A 19,344-nucleotide genomic window follows, 5' to 3' on the forward strand; every position below is an offset into this window, starting at 1 on the left:
CACCGCAGGCGACGTTGAACTTTTCCGACTGCACGAATTAATTTCTACCACACTGATAAGTTAACACACATCGCACGAGAAGATGACTTGATTGCTGTTAACGCTAACAACATTATGGAGGAAGCGAAACCGCATCGCTTAGACTGCTAGATGCAGTTTGTTTTTCTTTCTTTTTTCTTTTTTTAACAGTGTGGTGAAAACATGGAGAAAAGCGTGAAAAAGTCTTTGCTCACCACTGAAGCGCTTCAGTCTGACCTTAACGTCACGCTAGCGCTAATGTTAGCATGTTAGCATCAACTCTTCAAGCGAGGCCTGTTTGACTGTTTTATACAAGAGAAGAAAGAGACTTGAGGGTTTAGGTGAGTTAATTGACTAATTGTATATACATTGCCTACAAATTAATATGATTTTAAGCCACTGTAACAATATTCAAAAGTTTGAACATTGGTTCAAATACGAGCCTCATGGAAAGTGACATTTGTTTCAACGATTAATATGCGTTCAAAAAAACGCCTCCAGATAGGATGATGACGCTCACGTGATTGAAAACTCATGACAAGCTAACTGCTTTGTTTGCGCATTTAAAGAAACGACATTTTCCCTTCTTGCCTGGAAATTCAACCAAAGTAACACTTTTTTTTGGAATGAAACACAATCTCACAATCAAATAATAATATGAATTGTTTTGGGAAGAACTCAGCTCAACTGCATCATCTCAACACATAACTGGAAGCAATTTTGCTAACAACAAACTTTGTGTTTCAAATGTTACAGGGGATTAACACAGACCACTTATTAAATATGTAGAATTACTATTTATCAAGCAAGTTGCTGATTTGTCACTGGGTTAAAAAGGAAATGCTCTTGAGAGCGGCGAAGGCCGTTCGCTCCGAGCGGAATCCTCGGTGGTAACAATCGATTCCGCATCATGAGATGGCGTGACAAGAGGCCGTGATGAACGATCGCTGCAGGCAGGCAGACTTTATCAGCGTGCTTTGCTCAACTTCCTGGAGCCACCGTGGCTTTTTTTTCCTTTTTTTTTTTTTCTCCTTCTGCAACCAGCAGCAGGCTAAAGATTAACAGAAATTTTGTGCACACATTTACCACTGCGAGAGGACGCCATTTGGCCGTGCTTAAAATGGCGGACAAATGTGTGAAATGGTTTTGAATGCTTTAAGGAGGCGTATTGGACTTTTAGCTATTGTTTTTCCAAACAGTTTTAACAGGAATTTTTCCGTCAAAATAGGATTGAAATGTGACTATATATGAAAATGTGCAAATATTGAGAATTATGTACTGAACCATTTTTCACCAGTTGTCATTTTCAGTCGACAGAAAGTGACAAAATGGCTGCCCCCGTGAGATGGATACAACAAGTGGATTTTGCTGCTTATCTTATGAATCCACGACGGCAATTTGCATCAAAACGCCGTCTTTTAGACTAGTGAGGCTGTAAAGAAGATATTGTCAAGAAAATGTTTGGGCTGTTTTCCCCGTTACACTAAAAACAACTCAAAGCTGGCGTTGCATTGAAGGAGAATTATTCGTATTGTGGTCAGGTCGACTCATTTGTGGTTCAAGAGCAAGAGTGACACGCTGAGATTTTATCCAAGTTGTAAAGTATCTTTATGTAAGTGTGCCTTATATTGTGGCTGCCTCATAAAACATTTGAAAATCAGAAAACCGATTCATTATAAGCATTTATGCTATTTTTTTTTTATTGATGTTTGTGATTTTCTTTGAGCACTGGGCGGGAGAAGCTGTTTTTAGATGTTGGCCTCATCTAAATCCATCTTTAATAGCTTAAAAGGTCAAAGGTCAAGAGTCCCCTTTGACCTCAGTGTCAGCAAAATACAACCAGAGGGCAGATGAGCCTGGATTTTTTTTTTGAAGAAAGTAGAGACGTTTATGTTTGGGGGGGGGGGGGGGGGGTGTACCACGGTGGGGGGGCTCCATCGAGGGGCCTGGCGGTTTAGGCCTCACAGTTGTGAGGTTCGAATCCCTCCTCCAACCTTCCTGTGTATGGATTTGGTTCCTCCTGAAACCTTTGCCGGAGTGTTGTTTTTTTTTAAAAAAGGCGATGTTGTGTTGATGTTTTTGGACCACAATGAGACGCAGGAAAGGCCCGACTGGCGAGCGGGCGTCCGTCCGCCCGAGCTGCCTCCAGTAGCGGCTTGCGACGAGCGAGCTGGCAGCGCGTTCCGCCGCAGTGCGAGAGGAGACGCTTGCCAACATACGCAGGCGCCGCGGGGGTCGCTCGATTGCACCCCACCGGCCCCATCGGCCGCCATTCGGTCCGAGCCGGCACGCAAGTCTCGATGCATTTCTATCACCTTCATCGCTCCGCTCTCGGGAACTCGCACTCATCTTTCGCTGTCTTTGTTTGGCCCACGTTATCTTCGTCCCCTGCTGTCCGTCTCCCCGCGTGTCACTCTTTCTCTCTCTCTTTTTTTTTTTTTTTTCCCCTCCTGTGGCCTGCTTTTCATCCCTCCCAGTTTCACCCTCTCCCATACCCCCCCCCCCCTCTCTCCTCCCTCTCTGCCCTTCACCAAGTCTCTTTCAAGCCCCCCTACGCACCCCCTCGTTCACCCTCCACCTTCTCTCCCCTCTCCCTGGATCCGCTTTCGACCCCCACCATTCCTCCTCCTCCTCCTCCTCGCTGTCCCCTGTTCAATCCCCCTCCCCCCCCCCCCCTTTTTTTTTTTCTTTCCTGCCATCTTGCAGGCCAGTGGAGCCAGACTGCAGGCGTTCAGGGAGTCACTGGACCTGCTGGGCAGCGGGTGACACAGATTTCCGGTGTGTGTGTGTGTGTGTATGTGTGCGTGTATGCGCATGTGACGAAAAAAAAAAAAGGGGGGAGGGGGTGTGGGGGGGATTAGGCTCCGAATCACTAGAAAAAAAAAGGGGGGGGGGGGACGAAAAAGCTGCGGATCCAAGAATGTTACGCTTGTGCGAGAAAGATGTGAGGAAAGTATGTGAGGACTTGAGTGGAAGATTGTGTGTTTGTCATTCAGAGCGAGTGTTGTAATTGCGCGATGTTGGAGCTCGCTGCTGTTCTCCATGAGTTGGCAGTGTCCTGCGTTGGCTGGCGTGCTGCGCCTCTCTCGCTCGCTCGCGACCGCCTGCCCGACGCGCACGCGCACACGCACGCAACCCCCACAGATGCACGCACGCACACACGCACTCACGCACGTCCCTCCGCGATCCCCCCCTGACTGAAGGCGCACAGGAAGTGCAGCCGTGGCCCAATTATAGCGTGACACCTCAGGCCGACCGTTGCCATGGTTACGTCTTCCCTGAGGTCCCCTGGAGTGTGGCGCTGAGGAAGAAGGTCTTATCACATCAGCCATCGTTACGGCAACAAGCGGGAAAAAAAAAAAAAAAACGGCCCAAGCTTTGCTTTCTTCTGTGGAGTTGGGAATAATCACAAAAAAACAAAGAGAAAAAAAAGCACTATTGCGTCACAAGTGTGTGCGCGGACGTGAATGGAGATTGTTTGTTGATGTGTGTCAGCTTAGGTGCGCTCGCCAAGCGGCGTGGAAGGTGTGCTGGTGTGCTGGTGTGTGTGTGTGTGTGTCTGCGGGGTGGTGATAAGGCTCCGCCACGCCATTAGGTGACTCATAATCCACGCGCGTGCACAAGTATCAGCGGAAGCACGGCGGCCGCCAAACACGCACACACCCCCAATTAAATATGAGTACAAGCGTGTAGACAAGCGCGCATGGGCCAATTTCTTTTTATTTCAAAAAGGGCAAACAGATCTATACAGTACAAGTTGCACATGAAATAATTTAGACGAACTCGCTCGCTGATGACGACAGAATTGAGAGTCCCGTTTGAAACAAAACATTTGGCTCGGTTTTTTGTCCTTCTTTTCTTTTTAACGGCTGCAACACAATACATCCAAACTGGAAAGGGATGTAAAAAAAGACATAATGTCCCCGCCCACCCCTCATGATATTTACAGTTTATTTACAACTTCATCGTCTCCTTCTCTCTCTCTCTCCTCTCCAATTCACTGATTGTCAAAAGAAAGGATGGGAACGAGTGAGAACATTCTTCGTCTCCGCGCTAAACATCATGTCCACGTTTTCGAACCAACATGGCGTCCAGTGTGCGTCTGTGTGTGTCGTGCGTTTCCACAACAATCATCCGAAGGTTACTATCCGTCCAAGGCGCCACCGCTTCTCTCCTGCGCCAGGCCCAAGGAAAAGTCGGAGCCTCTGAGGTCAAACGCGGACACGCGGCCCTCGAACCCGGGACCTCCCGGCTTCCTCTTCAGCTCCTCGCACTTCCTGTATTTACAGATCTGGTGTCCCCTCTTACGATTGCGGCAGCTGCTGCACTGTTCGCAGTTCGTCTGCCGCCGGCACGGGACGCACTCGCCGCAGCGCTTCCGCTTCCTCCTGCTGCCGCCGCCTCCGCCCAAGGAGCCGGGCGAGTGGCCCTCGGCCACCAGGCCTTCTATGCCCTCGGCCCCCGCCGCCGCCGCGCCCCGCCAGTGCCCGCCCCCCATCTGGAAGCCGGCGAGGGGGAGGAGCGTGGGGCTGAAGGGGAACCAGGCGCCCAGGTAGGGCTGGATGTCGGCCCTGCACCCGGGCGAGTCCTCTTCCTCCTCCTCGGGCCCGGACGCTCCTCCCTCGCCGTCGCCCTTGCCTGCCTTGGCCTCCGCCGCCTCCCTTTTGGCCGGCTGGCCGCTCTGGGCGCCGGCGCCGGGCTGCTCGGCGGCGGTCGGGGTCAGCGCCAGCAGCCCGGCGCGCATCAGCAGCTCGGCGGCGTGGGCCAGGTGGAGCCCGCTGGGCGACTCCCACATGTCGGGCCAGGAGGGGGCCCGGCGAGGTTTGGCGGGGCCGGGCGGGGCCGCCGGCTGCTGGGCCGGGGACGGTTGCATCAGGCCTTTGACGTCCACGCCTTGCGGCGGGCTGGCGATGTAGTGGGACAGGCCGTAAGGGTGGCTGGGGCGCTTGAGGTTGGGTCTCAGCGGCTCGTTGGGGATTTTAGCGCCGCCGCTGGCTTGATCTGGCGAGGAAGGGCCAGCGATGTCGACTGCCGTGGACATAGCCGTGAATGTGGGCGGCGGCGGTTTGTGTCCTTGTGTGTGCGCCGGAGGGGTGGTGAGGTGAGGTGAGGCGAGGTGAGGTGAGGGAGAGAGGGATTGACGCCGGCGGCGCGCGGGCTCGACAACTGTCCTGTTCCTTCAGCCAAAATGGCAAGCCTTGGCCTGTGTCCCTATTCCCATTCTCTGCAGCAGCCGTGGAGTCCTGGGGAGCAACACATGAACAGTGCGAAGGGAGGAGGGTTAAGAATAGAAATGTTGGGGGAGAAAAACGCAGAGTAAACACAGCGGGCTAGCATAGCTCGCGCTGCTTAGAATGTGACAAATGCATAACAACAACATCATCATCATAATCACGTCAATTGTTTGCAAATAAACCTCCCCAAGGGAAGCTAACCGGCCCCTGCGAGCGCGAGCGCGAGCGCATGTGCTGCCGCTGATTTCCGCATCCAGGAGGTTCGTATCCCTTTAAGAATTTCACGGTATATCAATGCAATCAATAACAGAGCGACAACAATATGCAAAGATATGCGCATATGCGCAGGTCAAATGTGGAGCGCGCTTTTCAAATACATTTTGACGACTGCTCTTATGTGTGCCAGCCATGCTTATGTGGCTTTCCGGAGCGACGCGAAACACACAAGCGTCCGCAAACAAGGCTGTCTTTTGTCTGCTATCGACGACGAGCAGCGGCGACGTGCGCAACGATGCGGTGGCGGCGGATAGAGGAAGAAAAAAAAAAAAAAGCCAAAACAAGCAGCCGATATTCCGCGGACACGTTTATGGGGTGTTAATCGAGCAGTGGATTCACGTCGCGAGCGCGATCGGCTGTTTTCGGCGCAGAATGGCGAGGCTGGTCCCCGTTTTCGGCCGAGTCGAGGTTACCTAAGAAGAAGACGACGCTCGGCCGACGCTGACCACAGTCCGAGTGGTCGCTGCGACACGCACGGAAGGCGACAGCACAAAGCAGCGCCGAGCAACCAGGAAGTAGCGCGGAAACGTCCCCACTTACCGTCGAAAACGCTCGTTCGAACGCCACTGTCAACAACAACAACAGCAAAAAAGCGACGCTTCGATGAAGTCATGAACTAATAATGGCGTTGGCGCTGCTTGTAGCGTACACAGACGGCCGAGCTGCCGATTCCTCCTCCACCTCTCCGTCCCGGAGGGTCTGCAAACACTCGGCACGGAATTTGGGGGCGTCGCTCAAAATGCGAAGTGGACTCTCGGCGGCGGCGTGGTGGTCGTCGTGGTCACGACGAGCCACGGAAATGCACAAAAACGTTTCAACATGGGGACGGAAGTCTGCACTTTCAACACCAGAGACGCGGGGGGGATAAAAGCTGACATGAAACACAACACTGGCCCGCCTGGCGTCATGAAACTACTATTACTACTTTTGTGACAGCTCTTAAAAATAAATAAATAAATAACTAAATAAATAATACATGACGTAAGTTGTTGTACAATTGACACAAACACACTCAATCAATAGCCATAAAACAAGGATCACGTTCGCCCATGTAACCCAAAAAGGGAAAATGTACTTTCAAGTCAAGCTGTCAGAGCATTTACTGTGTAAATAGAATCTCTTCATTGTTATTTAATTTACTCATCTGTCAATACTTTTGCTCTACATGGCAGAAGGCACATTTCACATAAAAAACGTCAGTTTTGTTGTTATAATGTGAGAATTTTTTTGTCTAGTTTAAAATGTGTGCCTTCACAAACACTGAAGACAAAAATTGATGATAATAATGATAATAATAATTGCGGCCTTTCTATAAATAACATAAATGTGTTTGCAGTAATGAGTTGACCTCTTGTTGAGGTATAGTAAAACGTGTGGACAATAAATATTACCGTATGTTTTTAAGTTTGTATAATTCTAAAAGTTGGGGTCTTCCAAGTTTATGTATAAACTCATGTACTACACTAGTATTTACCATAGGACTATTTGTATTCAAATTATTGATATGTATTCAGAAATGTATGTGCTTTTAATAGTATAAGCACAGATGCTGAGTTTTTGCATTCTATTAAACTGACAGCTCAATAATTGTATTTATTTTCTTTAAATCTCACTACTGAGGCGCGTCTCCCTTGTGAAAGGCCAACCCACCCAAACTTACAACTATTTTCAAACGAAATGTTGAGGCAACATCCGCTCCCGGTCAGGCTGTCCTCGACTAAACAAACAACAAACATGGCCGCTGACTCGAGCCGCTTTTTTTTTTTTTTTTTTTTTGGCAGGTGACTCCTCACGAGTCCAGTCCACCTCTTGCGAGAGTCCTGCTCGCATCTGGCACGCAGCCACATAAGCTCGTGCACGCGCCCGTGCGTGCGTGCGCGCGTGTCACTATAGCAGCAGGGGCCCCCACCAACACTCGTGAACACGCTCTGGACACGACTGCTCGTGTAAACACAGCGTCTTCTAGTGGTGACCACACATACTGACGTGTCTTAAAATGGCCACCGATGCTCGAGGTGGACACTGCAGAACACGCGCGACTCTTGTCAACCAAGGCGTGGGTCACTGCTTGATGTGGTTTAACAAATACACTCTTGTACTTTTAAAGCCAGGTCTTCCCACAATAACAAACAACAACAATGATCATCCAAGTCCGGCAAAAAAAAAACAAAGTTTTATTCACATGATACAGTAAAACAAACCACAGATTCTGAAACACAGGAAATAGTAGAAAAACAAAAAACAAAATTCTATTTTGGAAGCAGAGTTGAGCACAAACAAGTTGCCGCAGCGATTGGTTATGTCTGACCAACATTTCTCACGATCAAAGAGAATCATTTAAGACAAACGTCCAGCTTTAGTTAGCACTTAGCACAACATAAAAAACAAAACAAAACGCAACATTCATCATTTTCGTAGTGCGTCTCGGAACTGAATTCATTTAAGGCCTCGCGTTCCTTTACATGAGGTCGAGTGGAACTTTTAGACACAAAAACCATTCCAAAGTGGGCCGAGCTCACCTCTGACCGTTCAGCATCTCTCTGCGCACGTTTAATTCCGTCGTAACACGTTTGTTGATTCTACTGAGGCTTGTGTGATTTGTTGCGACATCAAAATACCGTAAACTTTCCTTGCGATGCTGCACGGACACAAATTGGGGAGGCATGTTGGGGGGGGGTTGAAGGTGGGCGCTGAAGTCGGTTTCGTTGTCTCACACGTCCCTCTTCTTGATGATGAGAGGGCCCACGTTGTCGCCGGTTTCCTCGTTATGTTTGCTGTGGGCGCCGTCGCAGAAAGGGAACTGCCAGAGGAAAAGTTCAAACAGAACAGACGTTGAATCCATAATTGAAAGCTAATACAGCCATTTTGGTTTTCTGTCACAATATTAAAGTGGTTAACTTCATTTAACTTGGCAGTTACCTGGGCGGTCCTCGGCATGTGACAATTTGACGTTGCAAACGGCACACAATGAACTCTTTTGTGCAGCGTGAGAATACGTCATCACACGGTATAATCATGCATGATCAATTTAAAAAACATTTTTTTACAGTATAAAGGAAAGTCTCAATTATGAGTTATAATTATGCTAATTTCCGTTATGTGCTGTATTAAGTTAAGTTAGCGGCTTTTGAGTCGACAAAATTGTATGATTTGGTTGAAAATTGTGTCATTTAGCTCGACAGTAAACTTTAACTGGGAAAGACAAATTTAAAAGAATGTTTTGCCTTTCATTGGGAAAACTGAGTGAAAACAAGCGTTATGTTAGGTTTAACGTGTAGGAAGGGTAAAACAATGTTAAAAAAAAAAAAAAAACGTGATATGGTCTTGTGGAGCTGGGTGGTGATAAACAGGGGTTAACTTGTCTTTTTAACTCATTTGCTCCCAATAACGTGTAAATACGTTTTTCCCCTAATGTTTTAAGTGTCCCAAAGACATATTTATACGTTTTTTTTTTGTTTTTTTTTATGCTAGAGCATACAGAATTCTTTGATGCAGCCTCTCAACTACAAAGAACGGTTGCAGAAATGCTAGTTATTACACAAACGGCCAGCAGGTGGCAGCAGAGCAAAGGAGATCAACCAGGGCCATATAGAAAAAAAGCTCAATTACTTACAATTTTGAATAGATTTGTGAAAACTGATGAAACGTAGCTCTCTTCTAATGCTAATTGCTGCAAAACGGAAACAGATAGAAACATACTTTTTTTTTCCTGACGAAAGAAAAGACTTTAATCTTTCTTTTGATCGGTTCCATGCTTTTATAGCAATCGAACACAATATTCTGTGGGCCTTGCAAAATCCAGTAAAACAGCCGGGAGCGAACGGGATTGCGAAATGTGAAAATGGCGGCGAGTGAATGAGTTAAATATCCGATTGAAAACATTACTATTCAAGGATTACGGTGTGCTACAATTTACAAATCTGGGTGCTACGTCATCACCATAAGAAAGAACTTAATGTTAAACTGAGGAACTCCTATTATTAAATCTTTTAAGGCCCAAGTTCGACCAGGCAACTAATTATTTTTCGTGAAAACAGCATTCTAAAATCCAAACAAGACACTTTTGTAAAAGAGACGTCGGTGTTTAGCAATGACAAAAAAAAAAAGCGGCTTGCAACCTGACCTTCTTTGACTTCCAGCAGCGGCAGTACACAGCCTTGGTGCCAATGTCCTCCATGTCAAAGCTGTGCACCACTTTGGGACTGTCTTTGTTGACACACAAATTCACCGGGCCCTTCTTGCAAGTCCGCCCACTCAGGTAACGGCTCACTAGGAAGCCTCCGACGGCTGCCACGACAGCCACGGGGACCGCGACCAGGAAATGCTCTGCAGAGATGCAAACATGATAAAGAAATTGGACTTATATGTGTATGCTAGGGCTGGATTCATACGGTGTTGCTCAAGAGATGAGTGAAATCTGAGGGTCTGAACATGCAATTTGTTGTGTGTTCCTTGGATGTAAACAAAGCCATATTACATATTTGGAACTTTTGGAATCAGAGTATCACTGTTCTGTTCCAGATAAAATGTTTAAAAAAAAAAGGCAACCAAGAAGGCACTGTCGACATGTTAGGAGTAATATGTGGAAGCTTTTTTACGAGGCAGTGAGTGCAGAGCAGATGTCTGCAGGGTTACCAGGGCCACGCCGCCTGACCGGCTTAGCAGGTCCCGTGATCAGACTTTTTACTCGGGGAGGCACAAGGCCAAGACGCGGATAGAAAGTTGGATCACCTTCAAAATCACCATAGGTTGGAATTTATATATGGCCACTTAACTTAGGCTAGCTAAGTAGCTTTTTAGCTAGTAATAAAAGCAGTTCATTTGATCTGTTCAGTCGATTTGGCTAATTTGACTTCCGGCTGTGTTATGCAAACAAATAAACAAACCACCATACAGTTAAATTGCCACAAAACGATGGCTGAGATGACGTTTTTGTTTTTTGTTAAGTTACGTCGACACGCAAAACATTACCTTTCGACCACCTCATTCCCGAGCTGGCCGGCGAATGTGTCATGGTGGGGAAACCGGGGGTGGCCATGATTTTCTGGACGCTGCGTTATTTGGCGTCAGCAAAGCGGCAAGGTCAATCGTGGTTGCGCGTAAAGTGGACGCCGTCCTCGTTCTGCTCGCGTTGTGGTGTCGTCCTGCCTACGTCATCCCACAACACAGACGACGTCGCAGAGAGGGTACGAGTGGCTTCACAAAATTCCCTCCGCATCACTTCCGGTTTCGTTTTGGCGATTTTTGAATGCTCCTGGGGTTTCCAAATACACTGGTTTAAAGTTAGCTTCGTGGATAGATTTGCACGTGACTATCATCACTTATTGTCTTGCCTGGTCCAGATAACATATTAACAATGGCAATGTTGTTCAAACGGGAACGTGCCTCTTTCATGACTATTTACAAGTCAGGAGGGGACCATTCTTAATGGCTACAGTCTTTGGTGAAAATCAACCTTTGACCGATGCGGCGAGGACTCATTTAGGGACATTTATGTCCTTAAATCATACCAGTCGGCCAAAAGGGTTGCACGAGTGGTGGAAAATTGTTACTAATAAAGTATCAAAGACAGAAACTGTTTCCATAAGAAGTCATTAAACGGCAACTTGTACAACCGATGAGAATATTTATATTATAAATAAACCTTTATAAAGCAATTCTCAATTAATAATGCCACTAATTTATCATTTCGTACAACTGAAATAATAATCATGTAATTTCGCGAGGCAACGTCTGGAGGGCGACAAACTCTGCTCACTGAACTGTGTACCAGTCACTGATCTGAATGAATGACTGGATCGCCGTTAGGCCGAGACTTTTGAAGTCGCGAGGCCGCCATATTGCTCCTCCCAAGAAACGTTTCTCGGCATACGATCCTGTACATTTACAGTATCGAAATTGGAGAATATTTGAGACAGTACATAGTAGAAACAGCACGATTCATGGTGTTTTAAATTTGTTAAACATAAACAAGATGACTCAAGACATTTCACAACATGCCTTAATTAAATACATGTATAAATTATATGCTTAATGATGTTTACACAGGAAACGTGTATATTTTTTTTAAATCAAAGAATTAACTGGAATTCAAAAAGATGCGTCTACCAAATCTAATGGAGTCTAAGGAACTAAGCGACAAGAAAAAGTGGGTCTTCAAAGCAGTAGCCTACATATTGTCCACTTTTTTTTTTTTTTTACTTATTAAAAAAAAATAAAAATGTGAATACCCCCCCTAACAACTGCCGACGAACTACACACATCTCATTTGTACGTATGCAGTTTATATAAGTAGTCTGCTCGCGAGATGGGAGGAGCAATATGTCCGCCCTGTGACTTCAACGGCTTGCCACGGGCTCGTATGGGCTATAGCGGCTATCCAGTCTTATATACAGGTCAGTGATACCAGCGCACTCAAGGGCCATTTTGGTGTGCAATATATGAATACTTCGAAATTTTGATCACACAATAATTGTGGGCCATCAATCACCTTATTCATATGGCAATCCAGTTGAGAAACGTAAACGTTATTTAGACATATTCATATAGAAACATGAAACTTACAGAAAATAACTCAAAATGAGTTGGAAGTGGGAAAATGTATCTCCCGAGCATGTCCCGCCAATTAAACAAGCCTGACGTAACGTTCCTACCATGACCTCCTCAAAAGGTGTTAGAATGAGTCAACACAGGAGTCACGGGTTTTTATTACACAGTTTAATCAACACACAAAGCTCAACGAGCCTCTCAGGTAATTCAATATACAGAGGTTTTGTGCAAGAAGAGTGTGTTCTCCTCGCACTCAGAGCCCAAGCCAGTCCCAGAGCCATTTATGATGTTAGCCTCTAACAAAAAGCAAATAACAAAAAGAAAAGAAGCAACCTAAAGAGTTTAGGGAGAGAGATGGGTGGGGTGGGTAAATACACAGGTTGGAAAAAAAAAGAAAAAAGAAAAAATTGCTTAAATACCCGGTCCAGAACCTCCCCTTTGTCAAGAAAGAAAAAATGGCGGCCATAGTGGGGGTGACATGGGGTTACAGTTGTATGTTTATAATAAGAGTCAACATGGTTGCTGCCATCGTATTTAACACAGAGTGCTCTTCAACTCAGTCTGCTTCCTCGACAGATGGAAATCAAAACGGGGGAGGAAAAAAAAACAAAAACAAAAAACAAGTATGCCGAGTATAAAAATTCCCCAAATTGTGTGTGTCCCTCTTCCCCCAGAAATGAAACAAAAACAGGTCCCGTCAAAGTTCAAATGCTCAAAGGAATGCTTTAAGTGATTGACTATCTGGGGTGGTTGTGTGAGGATGGGGGAGAAAGGGGAGGCAGCGACAACCAAACCTGCAAGGAAAACCAAATGAAACGCAGTACGGTTGCGGAGACTAAAAAGGGGCGGGGCACTAAAGAAGAGGCGCTTATTTACCATTGCAAGTTGGCTGTTAGTTGACGAGAGGGAGTCATGGCAGGTGGTTGGGGAGGCAAGACAGAAAGATAAAGATACGGTGGAGGAGAAACAACACATATGAGGGGGGGCAGAGGTACTCTGGTGAGGGGGGAGGCGTGGCTCAATGAAAGCACTCCAACAGAAACCAACAAGATCTTATTTCAAACTTTTCATTTGTTTGTATGTGTTTTTTTGTTTGTTTGTTTGTTTGTTTTCTTCTTTACATCTCAAGCTTCCCAAACTTCTGCCGTTAGAGCTGGTTGGCTTTGATTCTGCACCACCAACACTACATTGCATACTTTTGTGTCCATTCCCGGGCTATTTTGTCGTACCTGAAACAGATGCACATGTTGACAAATCATGAGAACTTGATATTTTTAAGGTCAATGATGTGTGCCATTCAGAATTGTGACCAAGACAAATGAGGGTTTCCTTATAAAATGGCTGCTGAAACAGATTACATGGAGTATTTTTAGCTCCCAGTTGTAGCGATAGTAACATAAAACCAAGAAATATCTTAACACAACAATAAATGCAAACAGATTACTACGTATTGGTATCCTTTCTAATTTCCTCAATCGATTCAATCGACCATCATCATCATCATCATCATCTCTCTGACTGTCCAGACTGACTGAGAAAACGGAGAAAACATACTTTTGCTTGTCCGTCTTGTAGATACGGGCGATCTCGGGTACTAAGGGGTCATCCGGGTTTGGGTCGCACAGAAGAGAGCAGATGGACAGGAGAACTGCAAAGGGCAAATGAAGAGGTTCATCAAACACCGATTGACCTCAATAACATCGTAACACTTTCCGTGTTGTGGAGGCAAGGTTACATATTTGTGTAAAAATAATTATTATAAGTTGTGAGGCTTATGATGATGATGTTATCACATATGAGGCACTAATGTCCCTATCTTATACATGCAACTGAAAATAGTGAAGGTATTTAGGTCTTTAACTTCCTTCTACAAGTAAAAATTAACCAAATAAAATATTTAACCAGGGATAGAAGAAAAAAAAAAAAGTTTTCAAGCCGTGGGAACATTTATCCTCATCCTGCAGTGCGTACTACATGTTTGTCCTTATTCTTTTTTATTTTATTACTGGTTGTCTTATGTTTTTCATAACCTCAATTTTGCTGCATCTGTGTCATAAAACGTCTCAATAAAGTCTTTCTATTGAATTCTATTCACACTTTCTTGTGGTTGTTCTTGTGCCCTATAAAAATGGAGTTGAGCATCTCAAAAGAAGTACAAGTCTTTTTACAATATACATACACAACTGCATGTATCTTCACACTTTTTCATAGTTTGGTCCTACAAACTTGCACACAGGTGCGACTTGTATATATTAAAATTGGAGCGTAGTCTGACACTGGGTGATATGGACAAAAAACAAAAACCTCAATTTGTATTTAATTGTTGACAATTATGATTTTAAACAAAGTAATAAACCCAACAAACATGTATATAAAGCTTTAATTTGTTCAAAAATAAAACCTCAGCAAAATGTCCAGAAAATATTGTATACTGATTTTAAATTAATCTTAACGTAAGTAACATTCATAACTGGTGCAAAAGAATGTAAAACAGTACTTCAGGTAAGCCATTTTCAATTAAAAAGAAAAACTTTTTGTAGTTCGAAGCAAAGTTTTGCCCAGCATCAAACTCGTTTGCTGCCGTCAAAATGGGGTGCGTTCAGAAAGTCACTCTGACACCTTCACACCAGTCAAAGTGTTTTTGTTCAAAGTGTTTGAGCACTCGAGCCTCCCGTTAATTTCCGAACGAACGCAGCCAATGTTATAAAGCAACGAGCAGCTCGTGCTTCAATTGGTTCGTTTACGTGTTCTGACGATGCAACTGGGCTCTGGCACTCCTTTTTTGTGGCGCTCTTATATAAAGATGAGTCGACTTGACTAATAAACGAACGGCACATTTGAACAACACTCTGAATTTCCAAACGGTTTGATCGAAGCAGTGTGTGCTTGAACTAGGGCTGAACAATTACGGAATATAATCTAATTGCGATTTTTTTTCCCCCCCAAAAAATTGCGATTGCAATATCATGTGCAATTATTTAGTTCAAGGTCCCTTTTCAATTAATTTTTTTACCCAACAAAAAGTTGATTATAATAAACAATATCATATCGATTATATAGAATAGGATCTTAAGACAAAGACAAATAAAGCCTTTTAATATATATTTTTTCTACTAGTTACAATTTACCACTTCAACACATACTTCTCAAGTTGCATGAAACATGACATGTAAACACTGTATTTATAAATACATTCAACATACATATTTAAAACATAAAACTTCAGTCAGTAAACGCACACATGCTAAAGTGTTGATGACGCAACATCTCCGACTTGATTTCAAAAACCACAAGCATTCTATAGCAATCCTTGTGGGTGGGTCGCGGGTTGGGTAGTTTCCCATGGTGTGGACGGTCCGTGAAGGCAACACGGGATTTGTTTTGGGAAGCCAAGCGCGTTCGGAGCTGTCGTTTTCCGGCTCAGTTGCGGCGACAGTTACATGCAAATTGTCATTATAGAAGTTGTTGTTTGTTCTGCCGCTTGACCTGTTCCGTTCACCAACGCGACAATACGTGTACATTAAAAGAGGCTACGACGGCGCCATCTAAACGTCGAGTAATGACGACCAATAATTTCATCCGTCCGAATCTTCATTCATGAAATCGGACGGCAACATTTGGCCACCTATACACTGATTTGGCCTCAAAATAAATAGATGGCAAATCTAACAGCTTTGCTTGCTTCCAAGAAACGATTGTGCAGCGATCCCAACGTGTCCACATGTTTTTCTGTGCGAGTTTGAAGGTGAGCAAGCACGAAAGCGCCTACCTTTGGAGATGGTGAGAGCCGGAGACCACTGTGACCGCAGGATGTCAAGACAAATGCTGCCGTTGCTGTTGATATTTGGATGGTAAATTCTTGTGGTAAATGCAACCTGAGGAAGACGAGGTCAACGTGAGGCAAGGGAGACACCGAAAAGCGACACAACCACTCGCTGCTTGCATACCTTTGGTGGTTTGAAGGGGTAGTCTGTGGGGAAGTGGATAGTCAAGAAGAAAACCCCGCCTTGGTAAGGACTGTCATTCTGATGCGGGAGACAAAAACATCCACGAAGAAGCTAAATCGTGTTTATACAATCAAGCTAGTCAACCTGTCAACATGAAAGTGACCTCTGAGGTGAATACTTACAGGTCCCATTATTGTGGCTTGCCAATGAAAACCTGAATGAAACAGTGGAATTGATTAGGAGGGCACAGTAGTTGGGAGATTTTAAAAAAAATACAAACTAACATCAAAAGTATTTCTCATGGTGCCAACTTAATTAGCATTTAACTTTAAATATCCCCTTGACAAATATTTGTACGTGTCGTTCTAACACCACAGAAGTCTACCAGTGAGACCGATCAAACGATTCAATAACGGCTTGAGAGCGACAACAAATAAGTTATTATGCAAACATATTACGGAAATGTTATTTCGAAAATGCTTCAGCAGAACAATTTCAAGCCAGTGTGATAACAGCTGAATAGTAGCAATTAGAAGGGACTAGTTGGTATGCTGTGGAGGTGCTCAGCTTCCACTCAGCCTCTCCTAAAGGCTGTCAGTCGGTGAACTATTGCCCCCTTTTCCCAATGCACAAGTAGACTCGGCTCAAATCTACTTGCACCCGCCTAGTCCCCCCCCCAAATAAAATAGTGAGAGAAGCTGCAAAAACCGCACCACATTGAACACATCATTTAAAAAGACACACTAAAAAAAAAAAAATCAGGACAACAAAGGTCTCCCTGTTGGCCACATAATGAAACGAGTTTATTTGGGTGGAGACTGAGGGCTGCAAGAATAAGGACAACTGCAGCAAAATAGAGACTGTGGAGATTTAATACTGCAGCAGCCTTTATTTTTCTCATTTCTAGATGTATAACAACCCAAACTACACTGCTGTGTCCCGATATTGATTTGATTTGACACTTAACATTAACTCATTCACTCCCAACCATCGCTTCCAGCTGTTTTACTGGATTTTGTCAGATTTTGCAAGACCCGCAGAATATTGTGTTCTATTGATATAAAAATTTGGAACCTACCAAAGGAAAGATTAGAGTGTTTTCTTTCATCAAGGGAAAAAAAAAAAAAAAAAAAAAGTGTGGTTGTATCTGTTTCCGTTTTGCAACAGTTAGCTTTAGAATATAGCCGGGTTTCGTTAATATAGCAAAAACAAAACTGCTGCATTTGTATTTTTGTTCAGTAGTAATAGAAAATTGACGTGAATATGGCAGTGTGTGGTGGTAAACGTACTGTCATCTCCTACTGGTCCAGCAGAACACTGGGCTGGGGGATCCCGTGCGAAGTCATTCAATTCCTAACACAAACAACAACAACAACAAAACAATAGCAGAAAATTTAGTTAAATAGAAGCAAAATCATTTACATCGAAGTTTCAGGACCTGGCCCTTACAAAAATCTTTATAATACAAATCAACTACAAAGCATAAAAAAGAAAAAAAAGAAAAACAAAAACAAACTCACATTTTACCAGGTTAATAATCCAGGGAACCTGAAGCAAAGGTTTTATTGAACAATAACAAAACAACAATATAATGGGGAAGTAATCCAGTATCCAACTGAAAATTCTATTGAATAATGAAGCAAATAAATTATTTCTGCTTCCTTAAACAACAATTATGAATACAGGAGACAAAACTAAACATTTTACTTAACAAGGACGGACCAAATTGGATTGTTCTTTATGTCATCAAGTTTCAACAGTTATTTCATAAATTCGCATTGTACAAAGCAAACCAACTGTGTTTTCTTGTCTAGAAACATTTTCAGTGGTTCATTTTCAAACATAAAAATGTTAATCTTGGCATTTGTTGCATCAACAACACACAAATTAATTTAAGTATTAATACCCTTTTGTTTATGCAACTTCACTTGAGTAGCGAGCCGTTTAGCATGCGACACAATAATAAAACAGGTTCAGAGCTGTGCATTTATGATCTTAGAGCAGCTCTTACTCGAAGTTTTGGAAGAGTTCAAATTCAAATGAAGACACCTCAAAAGAAAACAAATATTTGCATCATTAAACTTAACCCAATTTTGACGGTGGTCAGAAATAATAGAAAGTCCTCGTCACCTCGCCGTCCACAGGGCTAATGATATGATTGTAAGTTACATTAATGTTAACCTCGCTGATTATAAATGTTAGCTTATTACGGGTGGCACACAGCTTCATACTAGGCGGAGAGCAAGGTCAGCAATGATTACAAGTCACAGAGCTTGCCTTGTGTTGTGTTTCAGTATGAAATGCTCCCACACTTTTTTTTACTATCTTCCCATACCGTCAAACAAACAGCTTCGCTTCTGCCTCTGACTTTCTGTGCGTACGTGACATAAGCAATTTGTGCCACTTCAACACCTGTTGCAAGTTTTACATTCCAAATGTGTTCATATGAGGTGCAAAGAACGTGAATTTTGACTGGCAATATTAAAATGCAAACCTACTTATTTGACTCCATGAGTACATATATGTAGTGATTCGTAAATATGTTTTTAATATGTTGCAACAATCAAAACATTTTTATTTTCTTCATGTGGCCAAACAAACACATTTGAGAATAGAAGCTTAATGATTAGAAACCTTCGAAACAGGTCGCTGGTTAAGCGTAGTAACCGTGAATTAGGGCTGCTCGATCATGAAGAAAATATTAATACCGATTAATTTGGTAATAATCACAATCACGATTAGGACAATCATTTGATTTTTGGTGCCAAACAAAATAATGTTTAAATTAGAAAAAAATATTAAAATAAATCAATTTCTTTGCAACACTATAATTATGCAAGTTCCGTTTGGACCAAACAAGATTTATTAGTCGTTAGAAAAAAAAAAAAAGAAAAAAAAAGGTGCAAATATATAAATTTAAACGACTCAAAATATATCAGTATTAATAATCTTTTATTTTTGTTTACAATTATGCCCATTTTGTAATTGTATCAAATACTGCCCGAAACAAACCAATCAAGGAATAGCAGAAACAGGGGCTATCTATTTAATTTGAAGTCCTATGTTGTTTATGGTTCACCTGGTCCATGCTGATTTATATCCACATATGTCAGTGGCTTGGGTTGGATTTAAAAAAAGTTGTAATGTTACTTTTTACACTGACATGGAAAATCAGATACAAGACACATTGGCCAAAAAAAATAATAACTTAACTGGAGTATGAACATAACCTCTTTGATACAGTACGATAATTTCTTTTGGTGTTTTTGGTACATCCCTATACATATGCACGCACACGCTTTAACACTCATGAAAGATAT

The 19,344-nt window shown here is 43.5% G+C and overlaps 3 protein-coding genes across 8 annotated transcripts in view; all 3 read right to left on the reverse strand.

Annotated features, from left to right (window-relative positions):
- Positions 1-3,719: 3,719 nt before the first annotated feature.
- LOC144026305 (uncharacterized) lies at positions 3,720-6,402 on the reverse strand. Its single transcript, XM_077532896.1, has 2 exons — positions 6,069-6,402; positions 3,720-5,261 (listed from the first exon to the last, which is right to left on the reverse strand). The coding sequence occupies exon 2, from the start codon at positions 5,057-5,059 to the stop codon at positions 4,163-4,165; it is 897 nt and encodes a 298-aa protein (XP_077389022.1). The 5' UTR covers positions 5,060-5,261; positions 6,069-6,402; the 3' UTR covers positions 3,720-4,162.
- A 1,266-nt stretch (positions 6,403-7,668) lies between these two features.
- Positions 7,669-10,700, reverse strand: LOC144026287 (CDGSH iron-sulfur domain-containing protein 1). Its single transcript, XM_077532875.1, has 3 exons — positions 10,500-10,700; positions 9,652-9,854; positions 7,669-8,328 (listed from the first exon to the last, which is right to left on the reverse strand). Exons 1-3 carry the CDS (start codon positions 10,564-10,566, stop codon positions 8,239-8,241), a joined length of 360 nt encoding a protein of 119 aa, XP_077389001.1. The 5' UTR covers positions 10,567-10,700; the 3' UTR covers positions 7,669-8,238.
- A 1,517-nt stretch (positions 10,701-12,217) lies between these two features.
- The window catches only part of LOC144026372 (ubiquitin-conjugating enzyme E2 D2), a 50,970-nt gene continuing 43,843 nt past the window's right edge, over positions 12,218-19,344 (reverse strand). For all 6 annotated transcript variants that reach the window (XM_077533022.1, XM_077533021.1, XM_077533024.1 and 3 more), the window contains 6 exons: positions 17,314-17,377; positions 16,207-16,238; positions 16,025-16,102; positions 15,847-15,952; positions 13,632-13,725; positions 12,218-13,306 (listed from right to left, as the gene is read on the reverse strand). In XM_077533022.1, the coding sequence (XP_077389148.1) occupies positions 13,261-13,306; positions 13,632-13,725; positions 15,847-15,952; positions 16,025-16,102; positions 16,207-16,238; positions 17,314-17,377 (420 nt within the window). In that variant the 3' untranslated portion in view covers positions 12,218-13,260. The remainder of the gene's footprint in view (positions 13,307-13,631; positions 13,726-15,846; positions 15,953-16,024; positions 16,103-16,206; positions 16,239-17,313; positions 17,378-19,344) is intronic.

Source organism: Festucalex cinctus, chromosome 9 (assembly GCF_051991245.1).
Source record: "Festucalex cinctus isolate MCC-2025b chromosome 9, RoL_Fcin_1.0, whole genome shotgun sequence".
Lineage (NCBI taxonomy): Eukaryota > Metazoa > Chordata > Actinopteri > Syngnathiformes > Syngnathidae > Festucalex > Festucalex cinctus.

What these genes read in the sequence shown, in the direction of transcription:
- LOC144026287 (XM_077532875.1), bottom strand. Translation starts at nt 10,566, where the DNA reads ATGGCCACCCCCGGTTTCCCCACCATGACACATTCGCCGGCCAGCTCG. An exon ending in GGGAATGAGGTGGTCGAAAG is followed by an intron (nt 9,855 to 10,499) that starts GTAATGTTTTGC and finishes GCATCTCTGCAG; the next exon opens with AGCATTTCCTGGTCGCGGTC. An exon ending in GCTGCTGGAAGTCAAAGAAG is followed by an intron (nt 8,329 to 9,651) that starts GTCAGGTTGCAA and finishes TTCCTCTGGCAG; the next exon opens with TTCCCTTTCTGCGACGGCGC.
- LOC144026305 (XM_077532896.1), bottom strand. Translation starts at nt 5,059, where the DNA reads ATGTCCACGGCAGTCGACATCGCTGGCCCTTCCTCGCCAGATCAAGCC.